Source organism: Thunnus thynnus, chromosome 3, assembly GCF_963924715.1.
Source record: "Thunnus thynnus chromosome 3, fThuThy2.1, whole genome shotgun sequence".
Classification (NCBI taxonomy): Eukaryota; Metazoa; Chordata; class Actinopteri; order Scombriformes; family Scombridae; genus Thunnus; species Thunnus thynnus.
Genome location: NC_089519.1, coordinates 34621787 through 34638393, shown reverse-complemented (window position 1 = coordinate 34638393; position 16607 = coordinate 34621787). Strand labels below are relative to the sequence as shown.

General features: G+C 38.2%; 4 protein-coding genes across 8 annotated transcripts in view; 2 read left to right on the top strand and 2 right to left on the bottom strand.

The window, feature by feature from the left end:
* LOC137180230 (myelin-oligodendrocyte glycoprotein-like) overlaps window positions 1-4369 on the top strand; it is a 6320-nt gene extending 1951 nt beyond the window's left edge. Inside the window, exons 4-5 of the mRNA XM_067585533.1 lie at window positions 3360-3446; window positions 3873-4369. Coding sequence (XP_067441634.1) covers window positions 3360-3434 — 75 coding nt within the window. The 3' untranslated portion in view covers window positions 3435-3446; window positions 3873-4369. The remainder of the gene's footprint in view (window positions 1-3359; window positions 3447-3872) is intronic.
* Window positions 1-12200, bottom strand: part of LOC137180226 (uncharacterized) — a 25625-nt gene extending 13425 nt beyond the window's left edge. The window contains exons 1-5 of one of the 3 annotated variants that reach the window (XM_067585529.1): window positions 11174-11283; window positions 7336-7668; window positions 7087-7179; window positions 6815-6910; window positions 5475-6486 (exon numbers count right to left, since the gene is read on the bottom strand). In XM_067585529.1, coding sequence (XP_067441630.1) covers window positions 6338-6486; window positions 6815-6910; window positions 7087-7179; window positions 7336-7668; window positions 11174-11222 — 720 coding nt within the window. In that variant the 5' untranslated portion in view covers window positions 11223-11283 and the 3' untranslated portion in view covers window positions 5475-6337. Of the gene's footprint in view, window positions 1-5474; window positions 6487-6814; window positions 6911-7086; window positions 7180-7335; window positions 7669-11173; window positions 11284-11922 lie in introns of those variants that run through there. The other 2 variants (XR_010927929.1, XM_067585528.1) reach the window with 2 other exon arrangements.
* Window positions 1-16607, bottom strand: part of LOC137180225 (myelin-oligodendrocyte glycoprotein-like) — a 67087-nt gene that overhangs the window by 23198 nt on the left and 27282 nt on the right. The window lies entirely within an intron of this gene.
* Window positions 1-16607, top strand: part of LOC137180229 (butyrophilin-like protein 2) — a 20135-nt gene extending 3528 nt beyond the window's left edge. The window contains exons 1-5 of one of the 3 annotated variants that reach the window (XM_067585532.1): window positions 12309-12442; window positions 13923-14246; window positions 14360-14443; window positions 15399-15485; window positions 15912-16607. In XM_067585532.1, coding sequence (XP_067441633.1) covers window positions 12394-12442; window positions 13923-14246; window positions 14360-14443; window positions 15399-15484 — 543 coding nt within the window. In that variant the 5' untranslated portion in view covers window positions 12309-12393 and the 3' untranslated portion in view covers window position 15485; window positions 15912-16607. Of the gene's footprint in view, window positions 1-12308; window positions 12443-13922; window positions 14247-14359; window positions 14444-15398; window positions 15486-15911 lie in introns of those variants that run through there. The other 2 variants (XR_010927932.1, XR_010927931.1) reach the window with 2 other exon arrangements.

Genomic DNA, 16607 nt, shown 5'->3' with positions numbered 1-16607 from the left:
ATTCATGCATTTATACTCTACTGGTTGACCCAGCGAGACACTGTAACGTCTTTTAACAAGTATCATGTTTTGACAGAGAGGTGCATGGAGAGGCTGAGAGGGAAGAATGAGCAAAAACAAGTGGAGGAGGCAAACGGATCTGAAATGAAAGAACTGAAGACCTCCGAGTAACAGAACAGTGATGAGGACCTGCGTCACCTGTCGTGGTGCTTGGCAGACCGGCTGCTGGAGTGAGAAGACGACTGAAGCTTTTTACTCAACAAAAAAACCCATCAAACCTCCAGATGTGGGCTGGTACAAGTTTACACATCTCAGATATAAAAGTAATTATTTAATTTAGTCCAGAAGCAAAGGATGGAAAAGAGCATTTCATCAGATTTGATAAGATAAGATAAGATAACACAAAAATGGGACCAATCATTTTCCATATTAAAATAATAGCAATAATATCCTTTATTTATGTAGCACTTTTCAAAAACAAGTTTATAAATGATTCAAATATATGAAAAATTGAAAATACACAGTGCAGTAATGAATTCAATGCAATAAAGAGATAGAAAAAATAACAAGTTTATAAAAATTAGTCTTTAAAAGAGTTTTAGTTATTTAATAATTATATATTTTAAATATAGTAACAAGACCTGACAATCACCCTTTAGTCCTGATTTCTGGGCCAAAATATGCAAAAATATTTTCCAAATGCCTAAAAATATTGACTTGCAAAGAGAGACGGTGCATCTTGTTTCACTTCCCTCAAGCTTACAACGATCATTAATAAAAATTTTGACTGCAAAATAAGTTTTAAATGTACTGAAATTCAGTCAAATCCCTCCATCCCAGCATTAAAATGCAGCAGAGGACAACCAACGTAGAGGGTCGTGACCTTGTGGCTACGTAGTGTCAGGGGACACCAGCTGACCACCAGGATTAATAGATGATGGTCAGAGCTAACCAGCCATGAGCAGCTGCTGTCAGACTCTCCATGTCACAGAGAGTCCGCTGCAGCTTTAACCGTCACTAGAAACACATTCATGGCCCTTTTGGTAAAAGTTTCTGTGTGGTCCCCAATGGATAAAGCCTAATAACTCTGATGATGCTCTGACTTTTCACCAGTATTTTGGTTTGTGACCAAATACCTGCAAAACTAATGACATTCCTAAAGTCATTATTTGTTTTTGGTGCTATAAAGCAAATGTTAACATGCTAACATGCTAGTCTAAAATCATGCTAAACAATACCTGCTAAACATCAGTATATTCATTTTCGCATTTTAAGCATGTTAGCATGCTGATGTTGGCATTTATCTCACATCAGGTATGTGAATGTCAGTTTTTTTCTTGTATTCTCTTACAGTTTTTCTTCTGTTGCTCTTGAACTTTCTTTTATTTCATTGTATATTTCTGTTGTTTGTTGCTCTATGTGCAGTATTTAATGTAAATCATGTTATGAATAAATTGCCATTATATATTATACCAATACTGCAGTTGTTGTTCTCGTTATAAATATTGTTTTTAGAGATTTTTTTCAATGGCTTGGTCCTCCCTAAATTCCAAAAAGATATTTTTTCCACTTCCCTCAAGTGGCATCTTGCATTGCACATAATCTTGTCTGGTCTATAAGTTGATTAATCACAAATTAGTAAGAATTTTGTCCCACTGAAGAGCAATATCAGCTCTGACAGGTTGTCCATCTTGTGGTCTTGAAGGAATCTGTCAAAATCTAGTTTATAGACTTTAATCGTTTTATTTTATTTTGAACTCATTTCTTGTAAAGAGGTTTAAACTGCACACTGAAAACTGAGTGCAAGATAGTATTATCCCATCATAGGAGTACTGTAAGGCTGCAACCAACTACTTTCATTATCGATGGGTCTGACAATTATTTCTTTAATAATCAATTGATTGTTCAGTGTATAAAATGTCAGAAAATGGTGAAAAATGCTGATCCATATTCCCCAAAGCCCAAGTGAACATATTCAGGTGACTTGATTTGTCTGACCATCAGTGAAAAACACAAAGATGTTGAGTCTTTATCATGTAAAACTGGGAAAACTTGAAAATATTCACATTTGAGAAGCTGCTGCTAGTGAATTTTGAAAGCTGGCACAGACAGACCTGGCTGCCCAGAGAGGAGAGGTTGTGTTCTCACTGTGACCAGGGAACAGTAGAGACAGAGTTGCACCTCTTAATTCACTGCAACTAATACCAAAGTATTAGAGACCAATATTTTGCAAAAATAAAAAATATTCCCAGAGTTCCTCTAAGTGACTCGGGGAGACTTCCAGTTCTGCTGGGAGAGAGGGAGGGGGGGGAGAGTTGTGTAGAGAGAGGGGGGGGGGGAGAGTTGTGTAGAGAGGGGGGGGGGGGGGGGGGGGGGAGTTGGGTAGAGAGAGGGGGGGGGGAGTTGTGTAGAGAGGAGGGGGGGGGGGAGTTGGGTAGAGAGAGGGGGGGGGGGGAGAGTTGGGTAGAGAGGAGGCAGCCTTTACCTTGATTGTGGGAGTTTTTTGAAGATGGGAAGCTTAGGTGTGGGATCACAATTTTTGAAGTTCCCTTTCACTGCTGCAGAGGGCGACGGTGTGAAGAAAGGTTCAGCTTTAAAGGACAGGTTCACATTTTTTCAAGTGTGCCTTAAATCAACAGTCAGGAGCCCAAATGAACATTGAAACCTGTTTTTCTTGCTGTAATCATTCCTCCTCTTCATACTGACCATTAGAAGATCCCTTCATAATGACCTTACAATGGAAGTGATGGGGGACAAAATCCACAGTCCTCCTTCTGTGCAAAAATGCTAAAAAGACTGTAAATGTGTCAGATATCCACTTGATATGACTAACTCAGACTGCTGAAGCCTCATAGAAGCTTCACATCAACTTTTAAATGACTGTGTGGACACACTGTGGATTTTGGCCTCCATCACTTCCATTGAAAGCACAATCTTTTAACAGCCAATATGAACAGGAGGAAAAACGTCTATCAGTGATCATAAGAGCATCTGACGGCTGTTTGTGAACCCATCCTTTAAAAAAAAAAAATACTCCACAGATTCATTTATCTGATCCTGAACGAAGGGGAAGAAGCTGCTGTTGCACAGTTGAGATTTAAGGATGTTTCAGACGAGATCGTGTCTAAGTTTCCTCACAGAGTATCTGGAGGCGGCTAGCTTAGCTGTAGCACACTTCCAGCGTCCTGCTTTTTAAATAACTTAAAAAGACCCAGGAGAGAGAGATGAGTAATTTTTAGAGCACAGGAGACCTCACCATCACCCTAATCCATCATTTTTATTGTTTTACACCATAGCAGCTCTTTAAATATTAATTGTTGTGTTGTTGATACGTTATGTCTTTCTGATTTTCTTTTCAGATGGTGGAAGGAGTCACCTTCTCATCATTATTGCTGCTGTCGGCTTCATCATTTGTATTGGTTTACTACTGCTGATGAAATGTTGAAGTAAGTCAGAAATTTCATTTAATTTAAAATGTTTATCTGTGATACGGCTGCAAATATTGATTCATCTCAATCAATTCATTGTCTGGTTCATAAAACATCAGAAAACAGTGAAAAGAAACGTCCAGAGCTCAATTAGCTGCCAACTATTATATTAGTAGCCAACTATTTTGATAATTGATTATTCGTCCAATCACTGATGTGTATTTCTAATAAACCTCCATAAATCTGCTTAGAAATCATAGAAAATAAACATTTTTCACCGTTTTTTGGTATTTTATAAACACAACAACTAATTGATTAATTGAGAAAATAATCATTAGTTGCAGCCCTACGTTCACTGCTTCACTAAAACAGTTTGAGATGTGTATTTGTGTGTCTATGCTAACGTCCTGAAACCGTCACTCACTGGTTTCCATGTTCTCACAGAGAAATGTTGGAAGGAGCTCAGAGGAAGAAGGAAGCAAACAGCAGAGATGACGACAAGCGGCTCCGAAACAGAAAAGCTGAACACCCTGAGCGACGGAAACGGAGACGAGGACCCGAACGTCATGAGAGACGAGCAAAATATCAACGATCCTGTCTGCTCTTCTAATTCATCAGAGGGGGGAGGGGAGGGGAGGGGCGGATTGATGGATGTAGTCGAGTCATTTCATCTGCAGAACTCTGTCTGTAGAACAAATCATGTATAAACTGGCAAACTTAATTTAATTCTGTGCAATATTATGTCTTTAAATCAGTGTTTTCATGTTCTTCCTTTGCTTTGTGGAAATATTTATTCTATTTTCGTGGTCTTGTTTTATGTGTGTTTTATCTTTTACACTTTATATTCCATTTGTAGCACTTTTTCCTTTCTATTTATTCACTTTTGTATTTTATAAAATCTGATTTCTAACTTAAACTGTGATCTCTTTTGTTGTCGTAGCGCTGACACAACAGATTAAATCTCAGCTTCTCTGTGCTGCTAAAAATGTTTTTCTTTTTGTTCCTACAGTTGAATGTTTGAGCTTCTCTGATTTTTAACACGTGTACCTGCGAACGATGATTTGTGACATCACGACTAGTTTGAAACCAATCCTGGTTCAATATTCAGCTTCAACAAGTGTGATGTGGAAAGTTGAAGCCTTCAGTGCACAAACACTTAGAATTGACTTTACAGTGAAGTAGGAGACATGTTGTGTCCAAGAAGTTCAACTTCTGATATTAAATATATTTTTGCAGATTCACAATTAACAAGGGAGAAGGAAGAGATGGTAATTATACTTTTTTGTATAAAAACCATATCAGACACATTATTGTTACAAGCAGAGTACTTTTATTTGTCTTCTAACATGTCTGGAGGGGATCTTTAAGGATTTCAAATATGTGAGATGTACTTTCAGCACCAGCTACAACATTAAAACACTTTTCTTAACACAAGTACAAATTTAGGGAACAGGACATTTAAATATAAAGGAAAATCTTTCTTTATGTTAGTAATGGGAACTGCATATAATGAGCCATGATAAAAGATTGATTACAATGAGACTGCAGCCTGTAGGCACTGGTGGGATGCTTTGCTGGGTTTGTGATCCTATTAGAAGTACTCGATCAGGTCGTGGTGGCTCTTTGATTGGTTCCCATGATGCTTTGGGGGATTAAACAGGAAGTATACCGTTGCCATGGAGATGCCGTCTCAGTGAGTTAACTCTGGGCTTCAACTTAACTTTTTTTTTTTCTTTTAGCCTATATTTAACATTTTGGCAAATTGGCGCCATTAAAAATATGCTGAATTATCTATTATCAGCTGCTGTTTGCAGTGTAGTCGTGTGTACAGACAACCATGACTGGATGACTTTATACTGAAGAAAACTTAAAAATGAGGAAATTATCGAGCAAATTCTTTTTTAAATTACTATTTCTAAGATATAACAAATAAACCAGAACAATCTGTACATTAGATACTCTAGAGGGAAGAGAGAAAATAAACAGACCATTTAATTATAATAATAATAATAATGACTAAAAACAGAATGAGAACAACAACAGTAATATTGGTAAACAGTAGTCATTTATTAATGGCAGTGATTGTGAGACAAGTAAAGGCAATTTCATTCTAATCATTATAGTTTAAAGAGCTTTATGTTAAAATGCTGCAGAAAAACAAAGTACAGTCAAGACAATTAATAAAAATACATCAAAACGCAACAAGAAAACAAAGTAAAGACAAAAACATTCACTCAAAAAGACATCGGACACCAGAGAAAACAGTTTCCAGTTTGGTTTTAAATGGACACAACGGTTTGTTTCAGAGAACAAGACCAACTATAAATACTTATATTACTATAAATAATTATATTACTATAAATACTTTGATCTGATCTGGATCTTGTTCTAGTTCTAGTGTTGTTGTGTGAAAACCCGAGAGACCAAACTGGACTGTACTGAGGAAAAGTTAAAGTGCTTTCAAGTATATAAGAACATTGAATCTGATTCAGTATTGCAATAGAAGCCAGTAAAGAGAGTTAAAAGAACAGTTCTATTACCAGTAGAGTAACACTATATGTATGTTTCTTCCTCTTTCTCTTCAGTTATTAACTGATGACACCATTTAAAAACCATTCTGCTTTTTTTTTTTTTTTTTTTTTTTAACAAGTTTCAATGTTTGACTAATTCAGAGATTATCTCAGAAGAGTCAGAGGTGGAGAATTTGACTGTCAGGTATTCAAGAAAAAGCTCTTTTCACCAAACTATACTTCTGAACCAAGTTGTCAAATTAAATCACAATTGTTATAAATGTGTAACACTTTAATTAGTCCATATGAGGAAGTTAATGGATTCTTTAATTGCACTTTGGTAAAGCTGGTGATTAATTATGGTTTCTCTCAGTGCATCAGATCATCTGCTGACCATCACTACACCTCTTGCTGGATGTTTTCCACAGTGATGTCCAGGTCTTCACCCTCTTCTGCTGCTCGGTTCATCAGGTTTTCCTTTAGAACGTCGTTTGGCGCCATCTCTGCCTCTTGCTCCCTCCGTCGTCTGAGCCTCCTCCAACAATCCTCTGAGAGAACATGACAACCAGTTTGTGACACACTGAATTCACGCCGTTTAAAAGCACGTATATGTTTACTGGTGAGGTGATGTGTAGTAGAGCCTCATATTTTATGATATACACACACATCACAATATGGTAAATGTATGCAAATAACAAAAAATGATTTTCAAAGCAATTAACTTTGCATCATTGTTCTGCATCACATGACTGCAAACTCTTCACTTACTTAAATATAAACTTAACTGTTTGTTTTTAGATGTGATTGGATAGAAATGACATGATAAACATCATATTAGCATAATGTGATAAAATGATGTAAAAGTTTGTAACTTACTGATTGTTCCTCTTTTCACCAGCAATCCAATAATAACAATAACGAAACCAACAATGGTAGCAGCAGTGGGATAGTAAGTCCTCGTCTTTGCAGCATCTGAAGGAATATTAGAAAGAGTTGAGTTGAGAAAAAGGGCAACAACAAAATGTTGTTTTTCATTCTGATCATTAATCTATAGATGGTTGAGGAGATTTAAAAAAACATCAAAGAGAATGTAGGATATGGTTTATCAAAGATACTATAGTTTTCTCCATCAACTCAAAGACATTTACCATGATGGTCTGACTTGGTCACATCTTCCACTGGAGGTCTAGATGTAGTGATGTCACCATCTCTCTTTGTCCTGTTCTGTTGGTCCTTTGGTACTGTTTCAAATGAGATACAAAACTGTTGAAGTACTTTTTTTAAATGAAAAAATGTCTTAAATGTAAAACAGAATTCTATCTTTTCTGCTTTTTCATTATGTACGTAAATAAAAAAACCTAAAATGATCTGTTCAGTATTGAATGCAGGTTGCTCACCAACACTGACGTTAACATCACAGCTGATCCTCAGTTTAGGAACAAAACATCTGTACGGTCCGCTGTCATTCAGCTGTGCTGAGGAGATCTGCAGTGTCAGGTCTCCTCTGCTCGGCCCGTCAAGGTTGAAAGTCGTCCTGCCTCTGTACTTCTCCGTCTGTGCATCATGGTTGTGTCGTCTGTGACGATAGGAGTAGACCACCTCGCCGTTTGTCCTCCAATCTGCTGTGTAAGCAGAGATGTTGATCAGCGGGTCCAGATGACACTGAAGAGTGACATCATCACCTTCTTCTGCCTCTATTGGCTGAGTTGGGCAATTGAGACGAGACTCTCCTGAGGAAACAAACATAACGACATTTGGATTGTTTTAAATCTAAATAAAAGCTTTTTGTTTATTATTGCATTAGGCCTACACACTCCAGGTTTCAACTGCATTTCTGTCTGTTCTGGAAGACGGATCATCAGGGGGGCGAGTGCAGGCAGCTGCCATCCCGACTATAAAGCCATGTTAAGACTGAAAACTAGAGTGCGTGAAAAACTGCAGCCCTCCTTTTCATTTGAATTGGAGCAATGCGATGACACAACAAGGGCGCCACCACACACGGTTTGGTAAAAAAAAACACACTGGTCATCCAACAAAAAGTTGAACCAGGCTCAACTTTTGCCGCAACGCAACCCGACATCATCCAGCAAGACGCTGCATTTTTCCAAGTTGTGGGAGGAAGCTGAAGCACCTGGAGAGAACCCACATAGGCACGGGGAGAACATGAAAGCTCCACACAGAAAGGCCCGAGTTGGCCAGTGGGTTCAAACCCAGAACCTTCCTGCTGTGAGGCAACAGTGCAATCAAGTTTAAATACTCTGGACTGGTAGTGTTTTAAGGAAAAATGATGCTTTTGAACAGTTTTTCTATTTGCAGTTTTCTCTTTTTGTCATTTCAAAGCACTTTTCAATCTATGAAACAAAACTTTTACTTTTTCTTTTGCAAAGCTTCTCTGTTTTTACTCTTAATAATAAATAATCAACCATCTACATAACTTTTCAGATAGTTTTATTTACGCATTTTAGGGGGCAGTAACAATTAAATGGCCTGATATTTCCATTTCAGACTCAACCTCTTTCTGTTCACTTTTAAGAAAGTTAAAGTCTTCTTTAGCTCTGACCTGATAACAAAAATGTCCGTTTTCAAATCCGCGACATCCATTTCTGACTCAGGCCTCAGGTTGCTCACAGCGGCCTGTAGGAAGTTGGAGTCGGGCTCAGCGATCAGGTCGGAGCTCGGTCGCGATTGAAGTAACATCCACAGTTCAAACTCGCTCCAGAGCATCTCGTATATGTTAGAAACCGATATTCACATTGAATTCGGAGAAAGGGCGCAATGAAAGTATAGTTTAAGAAAAGTCAGGCCGGAGATCCGCTCAATACCTCCTTCTCCACTGCTGGCTCACTGACGCAATGCAGGATAAATCGCTAGCATGCATATTGAACGGTGAAGTGAAGATATGTATCTTTACTTCATTATCATATCTAGCGGCTGTAAAGACATTCACATATCGCTAGATATTAACACATCTAGCGACTATAAAAGAAATAAAAGTGAATGAACATGCTGAAATGTAAGGATGCCCAATGTGATACAAAATCAAGTTATTACTAATGTTATCTACGGAAGAAAAGAAAACCTGTTCAAGACTGTTGTAAATGTTGTCCAGCCCTGCGGACAGCCTGGATGTTCAATACGAGAAACAGACTCATATCTATTAATGAAGGAAAGCGAACAATGAAAACTTACCCGAGACAATAACAGTAAAGTGCAAAACACCCAGGAACGCCATAAGTAACATCTTCACTATCAAATCAAAGTAAGAGGTTTCCATGAGATCTGCATCAGGCTTCGACGATCGCAATCTGTTCCCTGCGTCCGTCAGACTAACTTGACGTGCCTCATCTAGGTGCTACCTAGATTCCGATTCCTAGATTCTTGTGCTGCGTTCACGTGTAATGGGACGGATGGAAAGGTGGGAAAGAATCGCATGTTAATATGTGACGCCATCAAGGCGGTTGCATGACCACAGAGTTGGTCGTATGATGATTAATATACGGTGTATTGACAGCACCAGATGCATTAAATTAGTGTTTAATTAATTGCACCAACATTGAACATCTGTTTTCGCGCTCTGCCGCAGGTGCAGATCTACCGGTGTGGCAGCTGCCACCCTTAAATAATGCCTTGCCATCCCAGCTGCCAACCCAGTTTGGACAATGTAATTCGAATAAATATATATATGAAAAGATGTGGCTTTTTAGAAATTCACAAGAGTGAAAGCCCAGTGTCCAAATGCAAGTGAAATGCAAGCGTGTTGCTTTCAAATACAAGTATACTACAAGTATACTACCATATACACACACAAACACACCCTGTGGATCACTTGTATATCACTTCATCTGGATGCCTTTTCACTATCCATTAAATCCATTAAGTGTAATAATTCGTTTTGTATGCTTTTGTACAGTTATGATTACAGACTGTCCCTCTATCTTCCTACACTCGTACATTTTGAGTGTAATTCATTTTTGAGAAAAGAGACCAAACACACAATAAACAAAGTTAAAGCTGATTTGACTTCAATAAATCCAAAACAAGTCTAATATTGTGTTTCATCTGTGATTTAATTTAGAACATCTTTAACTCTTTTGGCAAAGAGTAAGGCCAGAATTTTATAATCATTATTAAGCTGCAGTGTTATTGGGCACCAATTATCTATAGAAAGTGGATCTTTTTTGCCTTTGAGATTAAAGTGATGATACCCTGTGTCTTTGTTGGTGGAAGTGACTCTTTTTCTATACTTTCTCTACATACCTCAACCTCTCATAAAAGGCATAACATCTCTGCAAACGCTTTCTAAAATTCGGCTGTGACACTGTCACACCCTTATATTATTCTTCAGATCACCTATGGCATGTGAAACTTCCTCTGGGTTAATAAGGTACTCACATAATCTCATCAGTAAACATTTTACAGAAATTGACAGAATTCAAGAAAGAAACAGCAGACTCTTCTGAGTAATTTGAATTACAGAGTTCCTCATAAAATCTAGAATAACAGTTTGCTTTCTCATAGAGATCCTGAATATAGATCAATGTTAGTAATATAACACAATAACAAAACTGATTTATGGGGAATTAATTTGCTCAAACTTAAAGCCAAATCAAGACAACAGTTTGACTTAATCAGTCAGATGAATGATGAATCCTCATTTTGTGTTTCCTAATAAATTCAACTATCTGTCCATGTTAGAGCTGTGTTTACAACAGTTACTGATGTCAACAAGCTTTTAACAGCTGAAGAAAACATCATGTTAATATTGTTGTTGTTACACATGTATTCAAAAGATCTGTAAGTCCTTTCATAGCAGGTTTTAATCTTGTGCTTTGACTTTTTTTGTTAGGATGTCCCTTAATTTGGATCACAGATTCTGCCTTTTAAAATATTTACAGAATAATTCATCTACATACATGTGTAAGTCAAACCCTACTAGTTTATTTCTGCCTCCTGATTTGAATGTGTTCATGTCTCTCCATCACCTGAGCTGCTTCTATGTGTTTCTCTTTCCTTGTTCGACTTTTTCCTTTAAATGTTGAATCAGTTGCACCTTCTTCTTTTCGAATCAGTTCTTTACTTTCTCCTTGTTTTTCATTCAACATCGTTACTTCCTGCTTCTGTCTCCTCAACAGAAACGACACACAGTGAGAAAACATCAGCAGTCAAGCTAATAAAACTATCAGCTACATTGACATTACTGCGGTGGAGACCAACAATAACGCAGTCTGAACTTACCCGCAACACATGGCAATAGACACAGACACGCCACAAGGATAAAATTCATGTTCGGTATTGATGTCTGACGCTAGCTCATTTAGCTTGGCCTAGCTCGTAGCACTACGCAGCTAAAAGATATACTTCCGACAACGACACTTCCGTCACACACATTACCCCCGGATTGCGTGCATACCGCCACCTACCGTACGGGAGTATGTAGACAGGTCCTGTTTACAATAGCTTACTCAAAAAAAAAAAAAAATCCTATCACCTACTAAATTCTGTTAAACAATCCGGTGTTTACTAATTTAGAATTATAGAAATTAGAATTAGGACTAGTAAGAATTGTATTGCAGATATCCAGAATGATCGTTCTAAATAACAAAAATGTAATTGTGGATATCTGTGGCCCAATACACATGAATAGAAAAAGTGACGCCATTTGTCCTAGGAAGAATGACGTTGTAGTTATCTGAAATGTTCATTTTGACGAAGAAGAATTGAATTACAGATATCTGCAATAAATATCCAGTCTAGTTATTAAATGTTAAAACGGCTTGCCATTGTACGACGGCCTGCAGCCGGAAAAGTCCCTAACAGATGGCGCAACCTCCTGAGAATACATGAAACGTTAGCAACTTCCGTGTCGCTGATAGTGGCCTTTATATCATTAATTTCTGAGCGAATAGCCGCTGTGTTTGCAATTTCAGAGTCAACCTCTTTCAATTCACTTTTTAAAAAAAGTTAAAGTCTTCTTTAGCTCTGACCTGATAACAAGGATGTCCGTTTTCAAATCCACGGCGTCCATTTCTGACTCAGGCCTCAGGTTGCTCACAGCGGCCTGTAGGAAGTTGGAGCTCGGTCGCGATTGAAGTAACATCCACAGCTCAAACTCGCTCCAGAGTATCTCATACATGTTAGAAACCGATATTCTCATTAAATTTGGAGAAAGTACGCAATGAAATTATAGTTTTAGAAAAGTTAAGCAGGAGCTCGGCTCGACACGTCCGACTCGCCCGACTGCTGGCTCACTAGCGCCCCCTACCGGTCATAGCACGGCTTTTATAGTGAAAAGTTGGGGGAGGGGTTTCCGTTGAAGGTTTTGAGACAGAAAATGGTGGATTGAGTTTAGACCACTTCCTGCAGCATGTGCTGCTGGCGACGCCCACAAATAAAAGTGTAGTCCAGAAAGCGGAGAGAGAGGCAATCAGCTGGCGGCTTGAGAACTTTGTCTGAAAATGACGTTTATCCTTGTGGTGTTTCTGTGTTTTCTACCATTTGTGGCGGGTAAGTTCAGATTGCATTATTGTTGGTTTTGCTTCTTTGACAAGTGTATTTTGTGTTTTGAGGCTGAACCGGGTCATTGGCGTCGCCAAGTTATTTGCCGGGGCGAAGTTTTGAGTATAGCCGCGGATATAATTTAACATGCAAGTCCGTGTGAAACTCGGCAATAAACGTAATGTCTATGCCGCCGTTTAGCTACCTCCCAAATTCAAAAATACTGTAACTTTTGCAGACTTTCATCACTTTACAGAAGTTAGTTGTCTGTTGCGGTTTAGTATCCACTAGGGGCGCTTTATTTAATTAGAGTCTTGCTGTTAACACGGACCAACAGACCACTACCTAGTCCTACCACACGGATGTATAAAACAAACTGCCTTCAGGGGACATACCAATGAATTCAGTTGAGTTCAATGAGTTTAATGAGAACATTAACATGTTCGGCATCAAATAATAATGTCATCAAAATACAACAAAATTAGTGGATAGAAAAGCTCTTCAGTGAAGCTAAAGTTTGTTAAATTGACATTAAAGTTGTTTTAAACGTCCAGTTTATCTGCTGCTTCTTAACATTACAGTGATGTCAATGTAGCTGATAGTTTTATTAGCTTGACTGCTGATGTTTTCTCACTGTGTGTCGTTTGTCCGCCGTTACCGTAACTAACAGAATACGAGTTAAAATTGTGCTTCACGCTCTGTCAGACTTTTAAAAGGAAAGCTCCAGGGTGAGTGAAGGAATCAGGAGAGAGGAGACAGAAGTGAGGAAGCAGGAAGTAACGATGTTGAATGAAAAACAAGAAGAAAGTAAAGAACTGATTCGAAAAGAAGGAGGTGCAACGGATTCAACATTTAAAGGAAAAAGTCGAACAAGGAAAGAGAAACACATAGAAGCAGCTCAGGCGTCAGGTGATGGAGAGACATGATGATGTTCTGTAAATGTTTTAAAAGGCAGAATCTGTGATCCAAATTAAAGGACATCCTAACAAACAAAAGTCAAAACACGAGATTAAAACCTGCAACCCTCCGAAAAAAATCCTACGTGAAACACTGGACAGAAAGACAGACGGCAGCAGATGATGATGGAGATGTAAACAGCGCAGCACTACGCTGCATGAACTGTATCTGAAAGTTGTGTGTGTGTGAGTTCTTTTCCTCTAGTCTGGTACTGTAGCATGTCAGTATATGTTTAATAAGAGTTGTGAAGTATTCTGTTTTTACTCAGTACTAATACTAATTACTAGCAGCTACTGTATTTTTAACATCACAATTTATAATTAATCTGGAAAGTAAACAACATTTTTTGAGATACACATTTGAATTTTTCAATGATTAAAGTTGCAATACACAACATTCAGCTACTATAGCACCAACATCTCAGACCAAAAGAAATGTGTGTGTAGTTTACTCAATAAAGCTGGGGGAGGGAAAAAAATGGAGGCTGACAATTGTTGCATATTTTAATTATAATGTTTGTTTTACCCCACAGCCTTCCCTGTCCAGGTCATAGAGGCAGAAGAAGGTGACGACATCTCATTAGAGTGTCAACAAGATGCCAAAGTCAGTTTGGAGGATTCACTAGTGGAGTGGAGTAAAGACAGCCGCACGAATCTTGTCCATGTTTATAGAGATGGACGAGACTATCTTTATGACCAGAAGGAAGAGTTCAAAGGCAGGACAACCCTCTTCCATGAAGGATTGAGCCGAGGAAACGTCACCCTGCAGCTCCGCTCTGTGCGTCTGTCTGATAGTGGAAGATTCAGGTGCTATGTGAAAAAACTGGACCTCTATCGTAATATTACCCTCAAAGTCGGTAAGCAAGCTGAGATTAAATCCATATTGTATATAAGAAATTTGTTCCCAAATAAGATGTGAATTGGACAACTAGTTTTACAAATTCTGTCATTTCTGTCTCATCTGAAACAGTGCAGAAAGGCCAGAACAACCCAACACAAGATTTCAGTTCAACTCCACTTCCAGTGGAGACAACAACTGAACCAAATGATCCTGGTAAATATCTTTATTAATAAAATATTCTCAGAGAAAGTGCAGTTTCTTTGGCAGCCTTTACCTTGATTGTGGGAGTTTTTTGAAGATGGGAAGCTTAGGTTTGGGATCACAATTTTTGTAGTTTGTCTTAAAACAACAGTCAGGAGCTCAAATGATCATATCTTTCAACATTACAGTCTTTTTAGTGTCAAAGTCCCTCTTTTTGTTACTATACTTCCACCGCAGCTCAACAGGGAAACACAAAGAGGGAATTTGAAGCTAAAAAGACTGTAAATGTGTCAGATATCCACTTGATATGACTAACTCAGACTGCTGAAGCCTCATATAAGCTTCACATCAACTTTTAAATGACTGTGTGGACACACTGTGGATTTTGGCCTCCATCACTTACATTGAAAGCACAATCTTTCAACAGCCAATATGAACAGGAGGAAAAACCTCTTTCAGTGATCATAAGAGCATCTGACGGCTGTTTGTGAACCCATCCTTTAAAAAAAAAAAATACTCCACAGATTCATTTATCTGATCCTGAACGAAGGGGAAGAAGCTGCTGTTGCACAGTTGAGATTTAAGGATGTTTCAGACGAGATCGTGTCTAAGTTTCCTCACAGAGTATCTGGAGGCGGCTGGCTTAGCTGTAGCACACTTCCAGCGTCCTGCTTTGCTCGTCATCTGGCTGCGATGCAAACCCCGACTACAGAAGTGAAGTTTACACTCAGCGTAGCGCTGGGCGGCGGCAGCCTGGTGATAAAGCTTCCTGCATATCTGATTTGACTTTCAGGTGTGACGTAGTAACGAGTTCCTTGGAAAAAGACCAAGGAGAGAGAGATTTTAGAGCACAGGAGACCTCACCATCACCCTAATCCATCATTTTTATTGTTTTACACCATAGCAGCTCTTTAAATATTAATTGTTGTGTTGTTGATACATTATGTCTTTCTGATTTTCTTTTCAGATGGTGGAAGGAGTCACCTTCTCATCATTATTGCTGCTGTCAGCTTCATCATTTGTATTGGTTTACTACTGCTGATGAAATGTTGAAGTAAGTCAGAAATTTCATTTAATTTAAAATGTTTATCTGTGATACGGCTGCAAATATTGATTCATCTCAATCGATTAATTGTCTGGTTCATAAAACATCAGAAAACAGTGAAAAGAAACGTCCAGAGCTCAATTAGCTGCCAACTATTATATTAGTAGCCAACTATTTTGATAATTGATTATTCGTCCAATCACTGATGTGTATTTCTAATAAACCTCCATAAATCTGCTTAGAAATCATAGAAAATAAACATTTTTCATCATTTTTTGGCATTTTATAAACACAACAACTAATTGATTAATTGAGAAAATAATCATTAGTTGCAGCCCTACGTTCACTGCTTCACTAAAACAGTTTGAGATGTGTATTTGTGTGTCTATGCTAACGTCCTGAAACCGTCACTCACTGGTTTCCATGTTCTCACAGAGAAATGTTGGAAGACAAGCGGCTCCGAAACAGAAAAGCTGAACACCCTGAGCGACGGAAACGGAGACGAGGACCCGAACGTCATGAGAGACGAGCAAAATATCAACGATCCTGTCTGCTCTTCTAATTCATCAGAGGGGGGAGGGGAGGGGCGGATTGATGGATGTAGTCGAGTCATTTCATCTGCAGAACTCTGTCTGTAGAACAAATCATGTATAAACTGGCAAACTTAATTTAATTCTGTGCAATATTATGTCTTTAAATCAGTGTTTTCATGTTCTTCCTTTGCTTTGTGGAAATGTTTATTCTATTTTCGTGGTCTTGTTTTATGTGTGTTTTATCTTTTACACTTTATATTCCATTTATAGCACTTTTTCCTTTCTATTTATTCACTTTTGTATTTTATAAAATCTGATTTCTAACTTAAACTGTGATCTCTTTTGTTGTCGTAGCGCTGACACAACAGATTCAATCTCAGCTTCTCTGTGCTGAGTTTTTTCACATTCATCTGCTAAAAATGTTTCTCTTTTTGTTCCTACAGTTGAATGTTTGAGCTTCTCTGATTTTTAACACGTGTACCTGCGAACGATGATTTGTGACATCACGACTAGTTTGAAGCCAATCCTGGTTCAATATTCAGCTTCAACAAGTGTGATGTGGAAAGTTGAAGCCTTCAGTGCACAAACACTTAGAATT